Source organism: Vicugna pacos, chromosome 11 (assembly GCF_048564905.1).
Source record: "Vicugna pacos chromosome 11, VicPac4, whole genome shotgun sequence".
NCBI lineage: Eukaryota > Metazoa > Chordata > Mammalia > Artiodactyla > Camelidae > Vicugna > Vicugna pacos.
This window is the reverse complement of record NC_132997.1, coordinates 29746485-29762801: the sequence shown is the minus strand read 5'-3', so window position 1 is coordinate 29762801 and position 16317 is coordinate 29746485. Positions and strand designations below refer to the sequence as shown.

The following is a 16317-nucleotide window of genomic DNA, read 5'->3' as shown; positions in this document are numbered from 1 at the left end:
TGACTCATGGTGAGCAGCTGCCCGTCATCGCAGTGCTGTGTCCATTTCTGCTGCTCTTGTTCCCCTGGATTTAAAAAAATTTTGTTGGTATTTTATTTTGCTTTATTTAGTATTCTTTTGCTGATCAGGGAAATGAAAGAGGATTGAAATATATAAATAAGGTTTCAAAAATCTGGTATGAGAAACATTCTTTTAAATGAAATGGGTTTAAGAAGTAGACCTGTTTTTGATTAACAAGGGATTTTTTTCTCATATGTATATACTTTACACTATATGTATTTGATGGTAATGTTTGAATCTTTTCAAAATTAAAAGAAAATGTAGCATGGTTATAATATATTTTGTGTTTTCTGTAATAGGCACACCTATTAACAAACGACCTGTACTTGGATATCGAAATTTGAATCTCTTTAAATTATTTAGACTTGTACACAAACTTGGAGGATTTGATAATGTAAGTATTACAATCAAAGTGAAACATGTTTTTCATACATGTTTTCTCATCTAAAAATTAGCTAAAATTGTCTATTACTAAGAACCTAAGAATAAAAGGGAAGGAAAATAGAGAGTACAGGTTAGAAACAGCTACCTTCCTCAGACCAAATTTAAATTTAATTAAAGATTTTTAAAAATGAGTTTTCTGATTTATTGTTAAGTTTCTCAAACTTTTGCTTAGCACAGCCATGCTGGTGGAGATTCTCTTTCTGTGTCTCTTTTCCACTGGACTGTATAGTCATTGAGAGCAGGAATCTACCTTAATATTCTTCATATCCTTAAATCTCTGCCACTGTGCTTTTTATATATAGAAAACATTACTTACATATGTGTGTATATATATGTGTGTGTGTGTGTAGATGTATATGTGTAAAAACATGCTGGAAATCTTGGTTGAACTGAAGAAACTATTTTAAGGTTGCAAAGATGTGTGGTGCTCATCTAGTTAAGACTATTCTAGGGAAAAAAAAGTATTCTGCTTTACTGAGATCCATAAAACTGCTTTGATTTATTAACTTGAAAGTTTTATGGGAAATCATGACCATAAAATAATTTTAGGTCTGTCTCCTTATTAAGATTTTGATATAGGAATGTGGATATTTTCTTATTTTCTACAGCAAGATTATTTAAAAGTCAAATGGCCTAGTTTTTCAACATTTGTAATTCTGTGAGATTTGTTAGAATACCAAAATATTGTTGTAAACCAAATTTTTGATTTAGAATTTACCAAGATTGCTATTTTTCATTCCTTGAGACTAGAGCCAGTAAGTATAAAAAAAAATACATATATATATATATATATATATAATATTTATCAAAATTCTAGTATATTCCCACTTCTTAATTTGTGAGTTTTCGTTTCACTTTGTCCATTAGATTGAAAGCGGAGCTGTTTGGAAACAAGTCTACCAAGATCTTGGAATCCCTGTCTTAAATTCAGCTGCAGGATACAATGTTAAATGTGCTTATAAAAAGTAAGTCCATGTGCTTGGTATAGCTGTATTCAGTATTTTACCTACAAAGCAGGATGGAATTTACCAGATAACTGAGGCTTAATCATTTCTTCTTAGAAGAAATTAAGAAAGCTTTATTAGAGTAATCACTATATAATAGTGTTTTCTAGAGTATATTCTATGAATACTAGATCTACGAGATATTAGGTAAAGAAAGTTTTTGTGGCCAAGTAAATTTGGGAAATGATAAAGTCTTAAATTCAGATAAACCCCTGTTTGAATCCTGGTTCTGCCAGTTATTTGCTCTTTGTGCCCTTGGACCGTTTTCTGTTCTCTTAAGCTTCAGTTTTCTCATTTGTAGAAAGAGTTGGTACTATTTGCCTCCTAGGATTGCTCTGATGACTCAGTGAAATTTTACGTGTACTGAGACGTCCAGTGCCTGGCATGTAAGAAATGCTCAACAAATCGATGCTATTACTGATACTTCTAGTAGCTCCTGTTGTTGCAGTTCTGAGCTTAAGATTATGACTATCTTTTCACTTTCAGCATAGTTTTAAAAAACTTTTTTTCTTTGAAAAATGTTTCTATTTAGGTAAAAGAGTTTGGGAAGTACTGAACTAGAATAAATTAGAGTATTAAGATGACTCAGTATCTGAGAACTTAAACAGAAGAAATGAATACATATTTTAAAAACCACAACTCTGCAGTATCATTTTGAAATGTTTTCCCAAATATAACCTCTTTTCATGTTTCCAGATACTTATATGGTTTTGAGGAGTACTGTAGGTCGGCCAATATTGAATTTCAGATGGCATTACCAGAGAAAGTTGTTAATAAGCCATGTAAGGAGTGTGACAATGTAAAAGAAATAAAAGTTAAGGAGGAAAATGAACCAGAGATCAAAGAAATAAAGATTGAAGAGGAGGAGAATGTAATACCAAAAGAAGAAAAGCCCACTGAAGAGGGCACTGAAAGAAAGGACAATACTCAGCCCTCTCTGGTAAATCAGACACTGTTCACAGTCCTGTGCCTGCTTTGTACATTTTCCACATCTTCTGTGACGTTTTCATGGATACTTCATTATATAATTTTATACTTCACTGTTCGTGCTTTTTTTCATTAAGTGCTACTTTTGTATTTAAAATAGCTGTTAACTATTTTTGTCTAGTGTTTTTAGAAATGGCAGAAGTTTCTTAAAATAATCTTTCTCAGTATTAGTATTGGTTGGTGTCTCTCTTTGATAGCTGTTAGATAAGGGAATTAGGTCGAGAGCTTTTGTTTTTGTTGGTTTAGTTCCTCTGATCTTTTTCTAGGGAAGTAAAAAGAATTTATTAGAATCTATACCTATGCAGTCTGATCAGGAAAAAGAGATTAACATGAAAAAAACAGAAGAAAATGAAAATCTGGAAGATAAAGATGATGAGACAACCAGGGTGGATGAATCCCTCAGCATAAAGGTAGAAGCTGAAGAAGAAAAAGCAAAATCTGGGTAAGAAATTTGTTTTTGGTTAAGATGCATTTTGGCTGAATGGATTCTCGTCATTTGCCCTTTGTATGTGTGTGTATGTATGAATCTAAATTTGGTTGACAAAATATCAAATAATTGAGTAATTTTAATTTGCATTTATTATGTAAATAACATTTGCCTGCTTCAGAGACCCTACTAATGCAAATTTGTGGCAAAAGACCATACTCTTGATCCATTCTTCTTGCTCTCATCATGGAAACTTATGAAATTTTGAGCTAGAGAAAAGCATTTCTTACTGCATTAAGCTCTGCTGAATAACCAGATAATAAAAAACTGGGGAGGCGGCTTTCTCCTCCAGTGTTTTGTAGATGGCATGTTGGCTGTAGATCTTGAGAGTTGTAGTCATTTCTTAAGCAGAAAATAAGAATGGAAAAGTGCTAATAATTAGTTTTTAAAAAGCCTAAATTGTTATGTGTGTTTTATGTAACAGTAGTGTTTCCTTGTTTTGGTTAGTTTGGCATGATGAGTTACTTAGCAGTGTGATTTATGTCCTTACAGTGGATTTTATAGGTGATCTTGAGTATCTGATCTTTATTTCTGAGGTTTAAAAAATTTAAACATCTCCATTATTAGTGATTCATATAAATAAGTAAACCACATTTTTTAAAATCATTTTAATATTTTTCTGAAATATGGCCACAACATGCACATAAGCAGGGAAGAGAAAAAATCATGCTTAGATGAATATAGTAAAAGGTTTTGTTTTTCATACTTTGTTTTTATATATATATAAATATATGTGTGTGCAAATGTGTATTTCAAATACTCCTTACTGCTGTTGGAAGTTATTTCAGCTAGTAAGAAACTTAGTAAGTATTCAGCTCTTGCCTAAAATCTTTTGCTCATTTTAGTGTTCTTCTGAAATTTGGCCACAGCATGCAAATAAACATGGGAAAGCAAAACAAAACTGGGTTTAGATGAACATAATGCAGTGTTTGTTCATTATACTTGGTTATATTTCTCTGTGTGTAAATGTATATTTGAAGTACTCTTACTGCCACTGGAGGCTACTTCAATTATAAATAAATTTAGTAAGGATTTCAGCTTTTTGCCTAAAAATCTGATTTTTAGATCTGCAGATATTTCTGGAGCATCTACTGTGTGGAAGGCACTGTGACAAGGCTATATTTTCTCTTTGTTACTGATAATTATCTTAATTTTTCAAGTTGGTACTTCAGCTTTTTTTTTTATATAAACTGTATTGTGTAGATTCATAAAAACTCTTCAACTATATGGCTGTTTAATTTACCATAGATAATTATAAATGTATCATATCACAAACTGAAATTCTCCTGCTGTGACGGCCCTAATATTATAGCTGTTCTTTAGAAGCATTCTGTGTTAAGAATGTCCAAAATTGATTTCTGACTTTTATAAGTGCAACAGAAAATTTTTTAATTATAAAGAATTAATGTGAAAGTATTTTTCTAGTATATAAACTTTATGTGATTAGCTACTGCCAAGAACGTTCAGTGTCCTTCCTCCATAGTCCAGGTAAGGGAGATTATGTAATTAATTTATGTAAAATGCCTGATTCAAGTGCCTGGCTCATAGCAGATATTAATGAACTTTTTTTTTTTAAGTTTTTTTCCATTGTAAGTAAGGAGTATGAGATCAAACTTGGAAAATTTAATATTTCTTTGTGAGTTCACATGAAAAATCCTTGCTGATACTTTTGGTTTCCAAAAAGTAGTTCTCTAAAAGATAACTAGCAAAATGTGTGTGTGTGTGTGTATGTGTGTGTTTTCTGTGTGCTTATGATATACATCAGCTTAATTTTTTTAACCTATATGCCGATTGCATTTCATACTATTAAATGCTGTCTTCCTTGGCAAGGTGTGTTCTATTTGGTTTAGAGCATTATCTTCTCGTTTTGCTACTGAAGTTTAGAGGGAGGAGTAGAATATTTGCTTTGGCTGATAGCCAGTAATTGTGTTGTCTGCTTCTTTATATACTTTGGTGTATTATTTGAGTGACTCTCATTTTATTTTGGCTGTGTCTGAGGTTGATATTAAATGATTCAATATTTAATTTTTTATTGTTTTTAAAAATACAGAGTATTAGATTTTTATTCCAGATTAAATAAAAGCTTGCCCTGGCTACTGCGGACAGTAGGATTGTCTTGGCTGTTACTGACATTTACCAGTTGTGCTTAGTGCACATTATATAAGATGTAGTTTAGAGTTAGTTTCCATTTTAAAAATTTTGGACTTTTTATTCTGTATCTCTTTTATCTCTTATATGATGATTCTCAGGAGCATGATAAATCTCTTCATCTGTTGTAGCCACCAGAATACACTCCCTTTTCTTACTGCTCTGCAGAGATACAGTCGTATGATTCAAACAACTAGCATTCTTCCCAAGAAAGTCTTAACTCTATTAATTTTTATTTACATATGTGTACTATATAATATATGATTTATGTAAAGTTGTTAATAGTTTATCATTCATTAAACTCTTCATGATAATTTCTTAGCTATTTTAGCCTTACTAATTTTTCCTCATAGAAATGTTAATATATTTTCAGTAATAGAGATCATAGTTTTAAACCTCAGATTACACCTGGTTTGGTTCAGTTTTTTTAAATACCTATTTAATTTGACTGTAAATGGGTCTTTAAAATAGGAGTAATTCTCAGCAATCTTTGCAGACTGTGATTTATTTCAGAGAAAATTGGCACATTTGGTACTTGTGAACCAAGACTTAATTTCATAAGTCTGTTAAGTTTCCCTTCATCTCTTCTGCCTCATTATATTGAAGGAAAGAGCATAAAAAAATAAAAATAAAAAATAAAAAAGCATCACAGTTCTGCTTGTATCACTATTTGTAGATTATTTTTGTTGCCTATTTAATTGCATAATTAGGAACAGTAAAGTATGTTATTGCTAAAAAGGGTGCAAATAAGAGTATAAGACTGAAGTTATCAGTAGAGAAAGACTATAAACATTATATCCATTAACTTTTAAAGCTTAATTACTTAACCATCTTGTGGTTCTATTTTATGACATGTATTCATTTGTCAGCTGTAAAGTGATGCCTTCCTTCTGAGAGATAACTGTTGTCATGAGTATAGGCATCCTACTGCAGAGCAGAGCAGAGCTTAACAATACAGTCAAGAGTTTTCTATTGAAGTTAATATTTTTTCATAAATCTAGTGCTTGGAAAAATTTATTATTTAAGATTTTCTCTAATTTAATAGAGCTTATGGCTAATATAAAATGAGTATGATTGCTCAGTTTTAAAAAATACAGGATAATGAGGAGATCAGAATGGCTTCATTGCTGCTTCTGTAATGCAGCTGACTTTCAGTTTCATGTGATTTGGAACTGGCCTCTCTTATCCCTGTTCTTCAGAACTTCAGATTGAGAGACTTGGTAGAAGACAACTTTCAGTAAATATGTGGTAAAGAGGGCAGAACTTGTGATGGAGTTTAGAACAGACAGAAAAACGTGCAGTGATATTGACGGGAACTTCGTAGGATGATTCCTGAGAGAGGTAGGGTGGTATTTCAGTTAGTGCAACATTTGAAAATTTGATTGGAGCATCTTTGAAAGTTGTTAAGATTAGCCATTGGCTAGTTAAAAGTTTTGTTTGTAACATCCTGAGGCTGGAAGTCTTTGAATGAGGAATAATTTTTAGTCAGGAAATGGCTGTGAAGTGTAATGATTTTTATTTTTGTCAACTGAGATGTAAAACACTTTTACAATAAAACATAAGAAAAATATTACAGTCGCCCTTACTAGTTTCTTGCTATCAGCACAACTTCTGTTCTTCTGGCTGTTGGAAGTTTTCTTTTAATACACTTATTTTCCAATTTTGATTTTCCCTGAAAGTATCTTTCTGTAACCATGGTCGTCTTATACAGGTTTAGTTTTTAATATTAAATTCAAACTCAGAGAATTTCATACACTTGGAACCTGCTGTTCCCGGAACAGTCTCAGCCACGATTTTAATCAGTTTATGTGGTTTGGAACTGAAAAGCTTATGAAGTGTCTTTTATTAACTGCAATTTTTTAAACCTTTCAAGAGATGAAACGAATAAAGAGGAAGATGAAGATGATGAAGAAGCAGAAGAGGAGGAGGAGGAGGAGGAAGAGGATGAAGATGATGAGGACAACAACGAGGAAGAGGAGTTTGAATGCTACCCGCCAGGCATGAAAGTCCAAGTGCGGTATGGACGAGGGAAAAATCAAAAAATGTATGAAGCTAGTATTAAAGATTCTGATGTCGAAGGTGGAGAGGTCCTTTACTTGGTGCATTACTGCGGATGGAATGTGAGGTAACTTGAGTTTTAGCTAGTGATTACTACCTAAAAATCCTTACACAGTAATTTTCTATTTTAAAATTTGATTAATTGCAGCTTTATTAGCATTCTGATTGAGGTTGTAGTGTACCATATAAAACACAGAGCTTTAGCATGTAAATGCCTCGCTTAGTGACTTCCTTCTTACTGCTTTCAGTCCTTTGGAGATGTCCTTAGTGTCTAGAAAACTGAAGTCTGCACAGTTGACTTTTATATTATGCATGTAGGTTAACAGAGGCAACTTACTGGTGAACTGATAGAAAAATTTCCTAAGAAGGTGAGATTTGAGCTTCTTGATGTCACAAGCCAGTTGTCGGGCTTCTTGCTCTCTGGCGTTCGCAGCTACCTCGCCACAGTAACCTCTTCTTTATAATCTTCTCAAGTCATCGTGTTTCTTTCCTTTAGTAGGCAGGGACTTTAAAGTTGCGATTTCTTAAGAAGCTTTAGCTATTTCCAGAAGGCCTTATCTCTTCATTAACAGCTCTTGCATTACAGCCTTGTTCAGGAGCTCCAGAAATTTATGTTTATGTTTGAAACAAATGATTGAAATGCAAGGCTGCTTGACTGAAACAGAGCGCACGGTCCGACCGGTGCTTAACCTAGGGGACTGAAAGCAAGCCTGAGGCTTGGTTTTAGATTGTGTACAAAGACTTAACCCTTTTTCTTACACAGATTTCCTCTGGTTTGTCCAGAGAAATTCTATATTTGAATTTTATCCAAAATTGGCAAACCAGTTTTGGGATCTGATTATTTAGAAGTCTTTTAAGAAAAACCTTATTTATTTTGGAATGTTTGATGTTATGTTTGCAATATAGCCTGTGACCGAGGTGAAGAGGTAACCCTGGCAGTTTTAAGTGGTGGTTTTGTGGTGTACCAGTGTCTTCGTGGAGGAACACAGTTCTGTTTTACAGTTCAGTTGTATTCTGTAGTTACATCGTCTCAAATCTCCTGTTTCTTAAAAAAATACACTCTCTGTTTCTCAAAAGTACCTTTGTGTTGACCTTCTGCAGCAACAGGAAGCTCTAGAGGCATGTCTCTTCTGATTACTGTTTTTAATTTAAGAAAAGTGCAGTTCTGATCCATTCCGAAACGTGGAAGGAAATAGCAACTTAAGCCAGTAAGGAAATGTTCAGGAGTTTTGTTTGGGATTTTTTCTTTATTATTTCTAACCAAAAAGATGAATTCGGTTTTGGATTTTAAGAATACCTGTCATCAGTGTTGTCCTGATGAAATAAGCTTTCCCAGATACCACTTTGAACACTACGGGTGATTTATCCTTTTGGCCGTTGGTCCTTGCGCTGCCTCGGTGATGCATGACGTTCCTCCCCTGAAGGCCTGGCTGTTAATGATCGGGTTCAAAGGAAGATACCTGAGATCTCAGATACAGCTGCTAGTCTTTGCTATGCAGTCATTTTGATTTTACTAAATGATTATTAAATATAAATGTAGAGGGAGTTCCACTTTGGCCTAGGATGTGATTGTAAATGTTGAATATATTAGTGTGAAATTAGGAAGGAAAGATTGAAGCAGAAAAAAATTCTTAGTACTGAGCAGTGCCCACAAGGTAGATGAGAGCCAAATCATCTTTTACTTCTTTTTTCACTTTTTTTCTTCTAGTAGCTTTGCTAGTTTATATAATGAGACAGCTTTCTTGGTGGCCTTTATAAAATGCTTTAAATTCTGTGCTGAATGGATAGAATTTAGGTGTTCTCCAACTTTTCTGTAAACAGGGCTTGATTATTTTCTATTAATTATTTCATTTAACAGAAGAGGCTTAGTAGGTGTAAGAAATGAGACCTTTAGAAAATTATTCTGCAGTTAAGAGACAACTTTCTGTTTTGTTCAGAGAAGATTGACAAAAGGAAAGAGAAACACTATCCTAGGAGCACTTGGATGTTAGATGGTATAAAGAATGTTCTACAGTTTAGCTTTGAAATTGATAGGGGTGGATAGGGTGAGGGAAGACCTTAAATCGAGGCATTCAAGTTTTTAATAATACAGAAAAGAAAGTGAGACCTAGCTCAGCAAGACACGCTGTGTTACTGAGGATGCCACCGACTGCTGACAAGTCAAGCATTTGCACGGTATGAACTTTCAAGAGAAGAAAACTTACCGCCTTGATGAAGACGGGCAGGGAGGATCTCCGCAGACACCAGCATCATAGAGAAAAGGCTTGCACCTCAGTAGACTAAGCGGTTACTTTCCGTATAGTCAACATGACGGTATTCCTGTCTCTCTCTGGAGTAATAGCCAAGGAGTCTGTCTCATTGGTGAATAAGCAGTAATTCTGATTTTTGCTGCTCCTTCATGTCTGAAGCTACTCTAATGAGGCCCTCAGCAAATCCTCATCAGCTCTGCAACTATTTTCCCGTTATTTGGGGGACCTTCAGCTTGCTCTCTGAATCTGCACTTAAGAGATACGCAGTTAGAAATGAAGATTCATGCATGAAGGTTATGAAACTAGTTTTATCTTCATGGGCGATCGTTCATTACAATAGTGGTTCAGGAAATTTTGCTTGATTTGTTTGTGTGCATTTTGTTTGATCTGAAACATTTTCCAGCAAACAGATTTTTCTTCAAGATAATAAGAATTATCTTTCTTAATTAGAAAAATACTATTTTTCTTGTAATTTCTACACTTTTCCCTTTTTCTAAGGTGCTGTATAAACCATTACATTAATATAATTTTCATTTATACTTCTGTTCACAACTAAAAATGTTAAGCTTTGTTATACAAAATAGTGTTCGGGCCAGTTTGGTTTTTACTGCTACAATGAGAAAAAAGGCATTTTTACATGGTTACATGAAATTTATGAGAAATAGCTGGAACTCTGGATCCTAAACCACATAATGGCTTATAAATGGTGTAATATTGCTACAGAATTTTTCAGATTGATGACCATATATAAAACTACTGTCCAACACTATAGCATTTACTAGGTCACCCCATGCTTTTTTATAGAATTTTAAAAAACTCATCAAAAATAGCATTCAATATAGAAAAATGGGGAAATACATAAAAGTGGAAAGAACATTATTAATATTGTAGTGTATTCTTGTAGTCTTTAAAAAATATATCTCCACACATTAAAAATTATAGTCATACTTCAGTGATCTTTAGTCATAGGCTCCATGTCACATTTGTTTTAATTTCTCTTAGTGATGTTAATATTTTATAGAAGTTTTTAGTATCATTAGCTAATTGATCCTTTCACTCTCAGGCTTCTAGTTCATACCATAAGCATGAGATTGATGTTTGAAAAAGTTATGCTTTGAAATTCACCAGCCGTAAACTGAGTGTGCTGGGCTCATTCTTGTTCAGCGACAGCTCTCCATGGTCAGTGGTCCAGCTGGCGCTGGAACTCTCTAGACTACTTGGCCTGGGATTTAAAATACGTCAGTATTTTATTATGTATCAGTGCTGATTTATCTTCCTCTGTTCATTTTTACTTTGGCTTTCAATATTCAGGGAGTTGGGAATTTGATTAGAGAACTATTTTTGTATTGAGGATTTCCAACTGCATTAAAGAATACCCTTAAGCTAAAGAAAAAGGGAAAAGAGACTCTAAAATTTCACCTATAAAACTCTTAAATAAGTAAAAATAGTTCTATTCCATATTACAAGTTATAGAAAACTGAAAGTAAGATAAATTATACTTAAATACAGTATTTGAAATAAAAATGTGTTTCATTTAAAAAAATTCCTTGTATTTCTAAGCAGATTGGCTCCTCCTTGGAGGGAATGGGTGGGAGTGGGGACTAGTAAAAAAAAAACTGACGAATAGGTTTGATCCCACTTTTTGTGAACATTCAGCTGCTTTTCATCAGAATACTCCTTTATTTGGCAAACATAAGTTCATTATCTGTGTGCCAAATACTCTGCTTGGCACTAAAAGTACAAAGAAATAGTCCGTATTAAGGAATTGGTTGTCCAGGCGGGAGACAACCACACAGGATTTACAACTCACCCTTCCCCGCTCATGCCCTCAGCCCTCTCCTTATGTTGCTTACATTCTTCAGTAACTTGTTATAATCGTTTTTTGACCCCCATGCTCTGCTGTTGCTCTTGTGTTGCTCTGTACTCTTGATAAAACCACCAGAGCACCAATTAGATCTGACCTGCCTCCTGCCCTTTCCTGCACCTGGGCCGCCCACCCTGCTGGAGGCCAGCAAACCTCCGCCCGACTGGTCTTTCTTTAGACTCTTGGCTGTGAACCTAAAGTGGGCGCCACAGACCCTCCTGCCCTTCACTCTCCTGCTTTCTTAGACTATTTAATGCTGTTTTGGTTCTTTTTAAGGGAGTATTTTAAATTATTATTAGTGCAATTTTTATTTGCAGTCTAATTAATATGAAATATTATATTAGTTCCAGGTATATAATGTAATGATTTGATATTTGTGTATGTTGCAAAATGATCACCACAATGAGTCTAGTTAACACATCACTATAGGATTTTTTCCTTTTTCTCTTACTGTGTCTTATCTCCTCAAATCCCCAGCAGCTCTTCCACATCCTCACTTTCAGCTGGTGACCTCTTTGAAAAATTGAAACGAGAGAATTCTTACAGAATTCCACTGCTTGGCCTTCTTGCCTGCATCCGCTGCCAGGTTCTCTGCCCTCTCATCTTTGGCCCTTGGTGGACGAGCATGCTGCTGCCTAGGACCCGCCTTCTCACCTCCATACCTTCTTGCCTAAATCAGGGATATGCACCCAGGAATTCTCCCCGCTTCTCTCTCTCTCCTAGCCTTTCCCATCCACGTGCAGACCTGCAGTCGCTTCTCCCGTGTCAAAGACGGCTCGTTTGCGCGTCCCCTGCTTTCCCTACTATGCCGTTTCCTTGCTCTATTTGCAGCAGAAATGATTGGCGTGACCTACACTTGATATCCAGCTTCTCTCCGGTTGTTTTTGGGTAAACCCAAGCCAGTAAGACTTTTGCCCCCACCACACCTCCAGAACCACCAGTGACCCCAGCGGGCTGAATTCCGCCCTTATTTCTTGGCTTCTTTTCACTTGCCTCACCTTCATCTTTCATCCAGTGATCGCGCCTCCTGTGGTACTTATCTCCTGGGTTCCAGCTGCTGGCGCTGCAACTGTATTTTTCTTTTCTCTTTTCTTTTTTCTTTTCCTTTCTTTTCTTTTCTTTTCTTTTCTTTTCTTTTCTTTTCTTTTCTTTTCTTTTCTTTTCTTTTCTTTTCTTTTCTTTTCTTTTCTTTTCTTTTCTTTTCTTCCCTTCCCTACTCCTCTCCTCTCCTCTCCTCTCCTCTCCTCTCCTCTCCTCTCCTCTCCTCTCTTTTCTTTTCTTTTCTCAAAATTAAGAAGCCATCCCTCAGTTATTCTGTCTTGTATTTATGTGTTTTCTGCCTTCTGACTGTTTCCTTCTTTTATTCTTTCTGGTATCCATTTTAACTTGTTTTACATTCTATTCCTATTTTCCCCCTAATTTGAGTTCCTTTTCTGATACTGAATTTTTCTAAATTATTTTTTGGAGCCAAAGGAATTTGAGCTCCTGGAATATAACTTCCATCTAGGACTGTGGGTAGATTTTTTCAGTGTTTAAGCTTTCTACATCAGGATTCCATTACTTTCCATTACAAAAGTGCATTTTTAAAACATTAAAAAAAATCCCAGTTTCATATTCTTTCCATTGATATCCCTTACCATATCTAGAATATTATGAATGTGCCTGGCATGTGGTAACTATGAAATGAATATTGAACTAAATTGGACCTCCTCCTGGCAGCAGAGTGGAAGTAGAGCAGAAGTTGAAATCCGAGTGAAAGGGACAGTGTACAGAAGTGGGACCTGTGGGGTGAGGAGGCTGGTGGGGGTTGGGACGGCTGTGGCCTGGAGCGTCTTCTCTGTTACTTCTCTGTTGTTTCTTACATGCTGACTCTTCAACTTTTTGAGGAGCAAACTCTTTTCCACAGAGGCTGCACCGTTTTACATTCTTACCAACAAGGTGTTAGGGTTCCAATTTCTCCATATTCTTGCCAACATTTGTTACTTTCTGTTTTGAAAAAATGTTTATCCCAGCTCACCTAGGTTATCTCATCGTGGTTTTGGTGTGCATTTCGCTAATAACTAGTGACGCCAAGCGTCATGTCATGTGCTTGTTTGTGTATCTTTTCACTCTTGATAGTGTCTTTTGCTGTATAAAATTTTTAATTTTGAAATGGTCCCGTTTATTTTTTTCTTTGTTGCTCGTGGGTTTGGTATTGTATCCTAGAAAATGTGCAGGCATACATTTCTTTATTCCTTTCCTACCATACTTTCACTGTCCACACCATTGGACTTAGGAATATTGATAAGAGTATGAAGTTGTTCTACTCACGTGCTTTGAAATAATTATTCTGGTCATGATAGAAAGGAAAGCTAGGTCTTCTAGGAAAGTTAAAGAAGTATAAATGAAGCCATTTGACCATGGTTTCCAAGTAAATGTCTGTAAGCCCGTTTTAGGAGGAGAAGAGGAACATTGTCCCATCTCCTTTTCACCAAGCCTTCCTGTTCCCTTTGCACGCCCTCCTCCTGTGTGCTGCTCTTTTCACGATACCTCGCTGGCATCTCCAGACTCTCGCCTCTTTTAGCCCTTCTGTCACAGACTCCTGGCCTGTTCACTTATGTTTATGACATAAAGCATATTGAAATTAAAAACTACTGTGAAAATGAAAGGACTGTATCTTATTGCTCATGTGAAGAATTCTTTTGCAGCATGCAAAAGCTTTGTATCAAACAGTCCTACATATTTATATTTAAACCAAAACTTATGAGCAGTGAATAAGGTGAACATGAAAATAATTTTTATTTTAAAAATGACTTTTTAATTAACTAGTTTTTTCAGTGCAAGCTAAACATTTTCTTCATGGAAAAGATGAATAACTCAAGTATTTTTGCACTCAGATGGGTTTTCTTTTTTCCTCTCTTCCTGTAAACAGCTTAGGGTGTTCACTACACTAGGCCTGTCCGTTACGTATTTTTTTGTACATTGGCAGGTACACTTAATGTAAAGTATAACTTGGATCTGTTCCATGTTGTGGTTTTGTAGAGTGGCAGGTGCATCAGTATGTTTGTCTACATGCACAAAAAATACTAATCCCCTAAGCTTATCAAATATTAATAAACTTTTGGGGCACTTTTAAAAGTATCTGCCTCACAAAATACAGCGAGTGCCACAGTTGTTAGGCATTTGCAGTTGTCTCTAGGCCTGGAACAGGACCCTGTGTGGTTTTCTTAGCATTGTATACTGCCTCTGCCTAAAGACCTAGTCTTTGTCTCCTTTTAGACAGTTCAGTCCTCTAGGAAAACTGATCAGTGTGATTACAACACCATTCTCTTGGCCTGGTTGTGTCAAAACTTTAATATGGTTATGCTCTAGTATTCATGTTCCTGTCATTCTCCTGTTATATTCCTTATTATGATAAACACTACTCCTGTGTCTTTGATATGTATTTGAGTGTTATATGAAGTGGAAATATGCAATGTTAATGGTATGCTTAGAATATTATTTTTCAATAATACAGTGCTTTTATTTTTGTTTTATCTTAAGCACGTGACTAAAAGCTTCAAATTGTATTCATTAGGTCTGTTTGTAAGTTTTGCTTTAGAAATTCTCTCATTAAAAATATGTAAACAGATTATTATAGAAAATTCATAAAGTGGGTAAATATTGACTGAACTGCTTCTAAGTTTCAGGGCTGATAGTAACTAGTGCTGCTTTTTACTGTGACGGGCTCTTGTTTCTACGACATTGTCATATTTTCCCCTCATATTTTCTTAATTAAGGGGGGAAAATTTCTTTCCTTGCTAAGAGAGCCTAAGTTTCCACTCTAGATGTGAGGTTTTTTAAAGCTTAGTTAGTTTTATGACATGTATTAACCTTTTTGTGTATAGGTAGGTAAGATATAAGATACATATTGTTAAGCAACTATTAAATGAGTGTATCCATTATGGAAAACAAAATACAAGTGATTTTAGTATTTTACTTATATTAATGGTTAGTTATTAGATTTTATCATTTTATAATCTATATGCATATTTTCAATAGTGAGTTTTTACTGTTTGGTTTTGTTTATGAAGTCATTTGTACAGTATTTTTATTCTGCATGTAATATTGTTTTTTTAAGCCTCTGAGAGTATATCTTTTGGGTATGTACTAATACATGGCTGATAATTTTTCTTTGAAAGTGGTTTAGTTGGGTTTATGCGTAACCAAAATCTGAACTGATGTGGGCACAGTAACCATTTTGGTGTCTTACATGTGGTTGACTAATGTTCTTTTCCATTTTTATTGTTGCTAATGGATTTCTTAGATGATTTGCCAACACATCCAAACAAAACTCATAAAGCTTTCTTGTTAGCTCTGTTTTTCTCTGGTGAGAGCAAGTGTGCTGTGGTCTCTGAATGGTTCCTTTTCGCTTTGTGTAAATATTTTAATTCAGCACTTGAAATTTCAAATATTGACATAGCTGCTTTTTTGGAAAGGTTTGGAAGGTTTGTATTGGTACTTCTGTAATTACTGATGAGAGCTGTCTTCTGCTTAATGGTCCGCACCAGTGTGGGAGCTGTGAGGCTTGGTCCCCAGCGCCCAGCGCAGAGCCTGCCCCAGGACAGGGACCTAAGGCCTGTTTGTCAAATGAATGAGCCCTTGAGCAGACTCTTCATATAGTTTTTTAAATTTGGGGATCATCTGGTCCACCGGCTTCATTTTATGAGGTCAGGAAGCAGACCCTTAGAGTTTAATGAGGTGCCCATGCATCTGTTCTTTCCTGCTGCTCCATTACTTGGATGTTAGATGATCTTGATGGAATATTCTCACATAAGTCATGTATATACTTTTAAAATGTTTCCCTTAGTACTTCACTTAAATATCAGATACTTGTCTAGACTCCATGCATTAATTACAATGAATTTATTGATAACTGAATTGGAAAAGTGTACTCACTAATAGACTTAATCTTAATTTTCTACCTCAGTATTTGTTAATATTTGTTTCAATATTTGTTTTCCTTTTTTTTAATATTTATTTTTAAATGGAAGAATT

General features: G+C 35.0%; 1 protein-coding gene across 6 annotated transcripts in view; it reads left to right on the top strand.

Moving 5' to 3' along the window:
* The window catches only part of ARID4B (AT-rich interaction domain 4B), a 127509-nt gene that overhangs the window by 87333 nt on the left and 23859 nt on the right, over positions 1-16317 (top strand). For 4 of the 6 annotated variants that reach the window (XM_072970990.1, XM_072970989.1, XM_072970988.1 and 1 more), the window contains exons 13-17: positions 360-454; positions 1372-1469; positions 2205-2448; positions 2762-2937; positions 7004-7255. In XM_072970990.1, coding sequence (XP_072827091.1) covers positions 360-454; positions 1372-1469; positions 2205-2448; positions 2762-2937; positions 7004-7255 — 865 coding nt within the window. The remainder of the gene's footprint in view (positions 1-359; positions 455-1371; positions 1470-2204; positions 2449-2761; positions 2938-7003; positions 7256-16317) is intronic. The other 2 variants (XM_072970991.1, XM_072970992.1) reach the window with 2 other exon arrangements.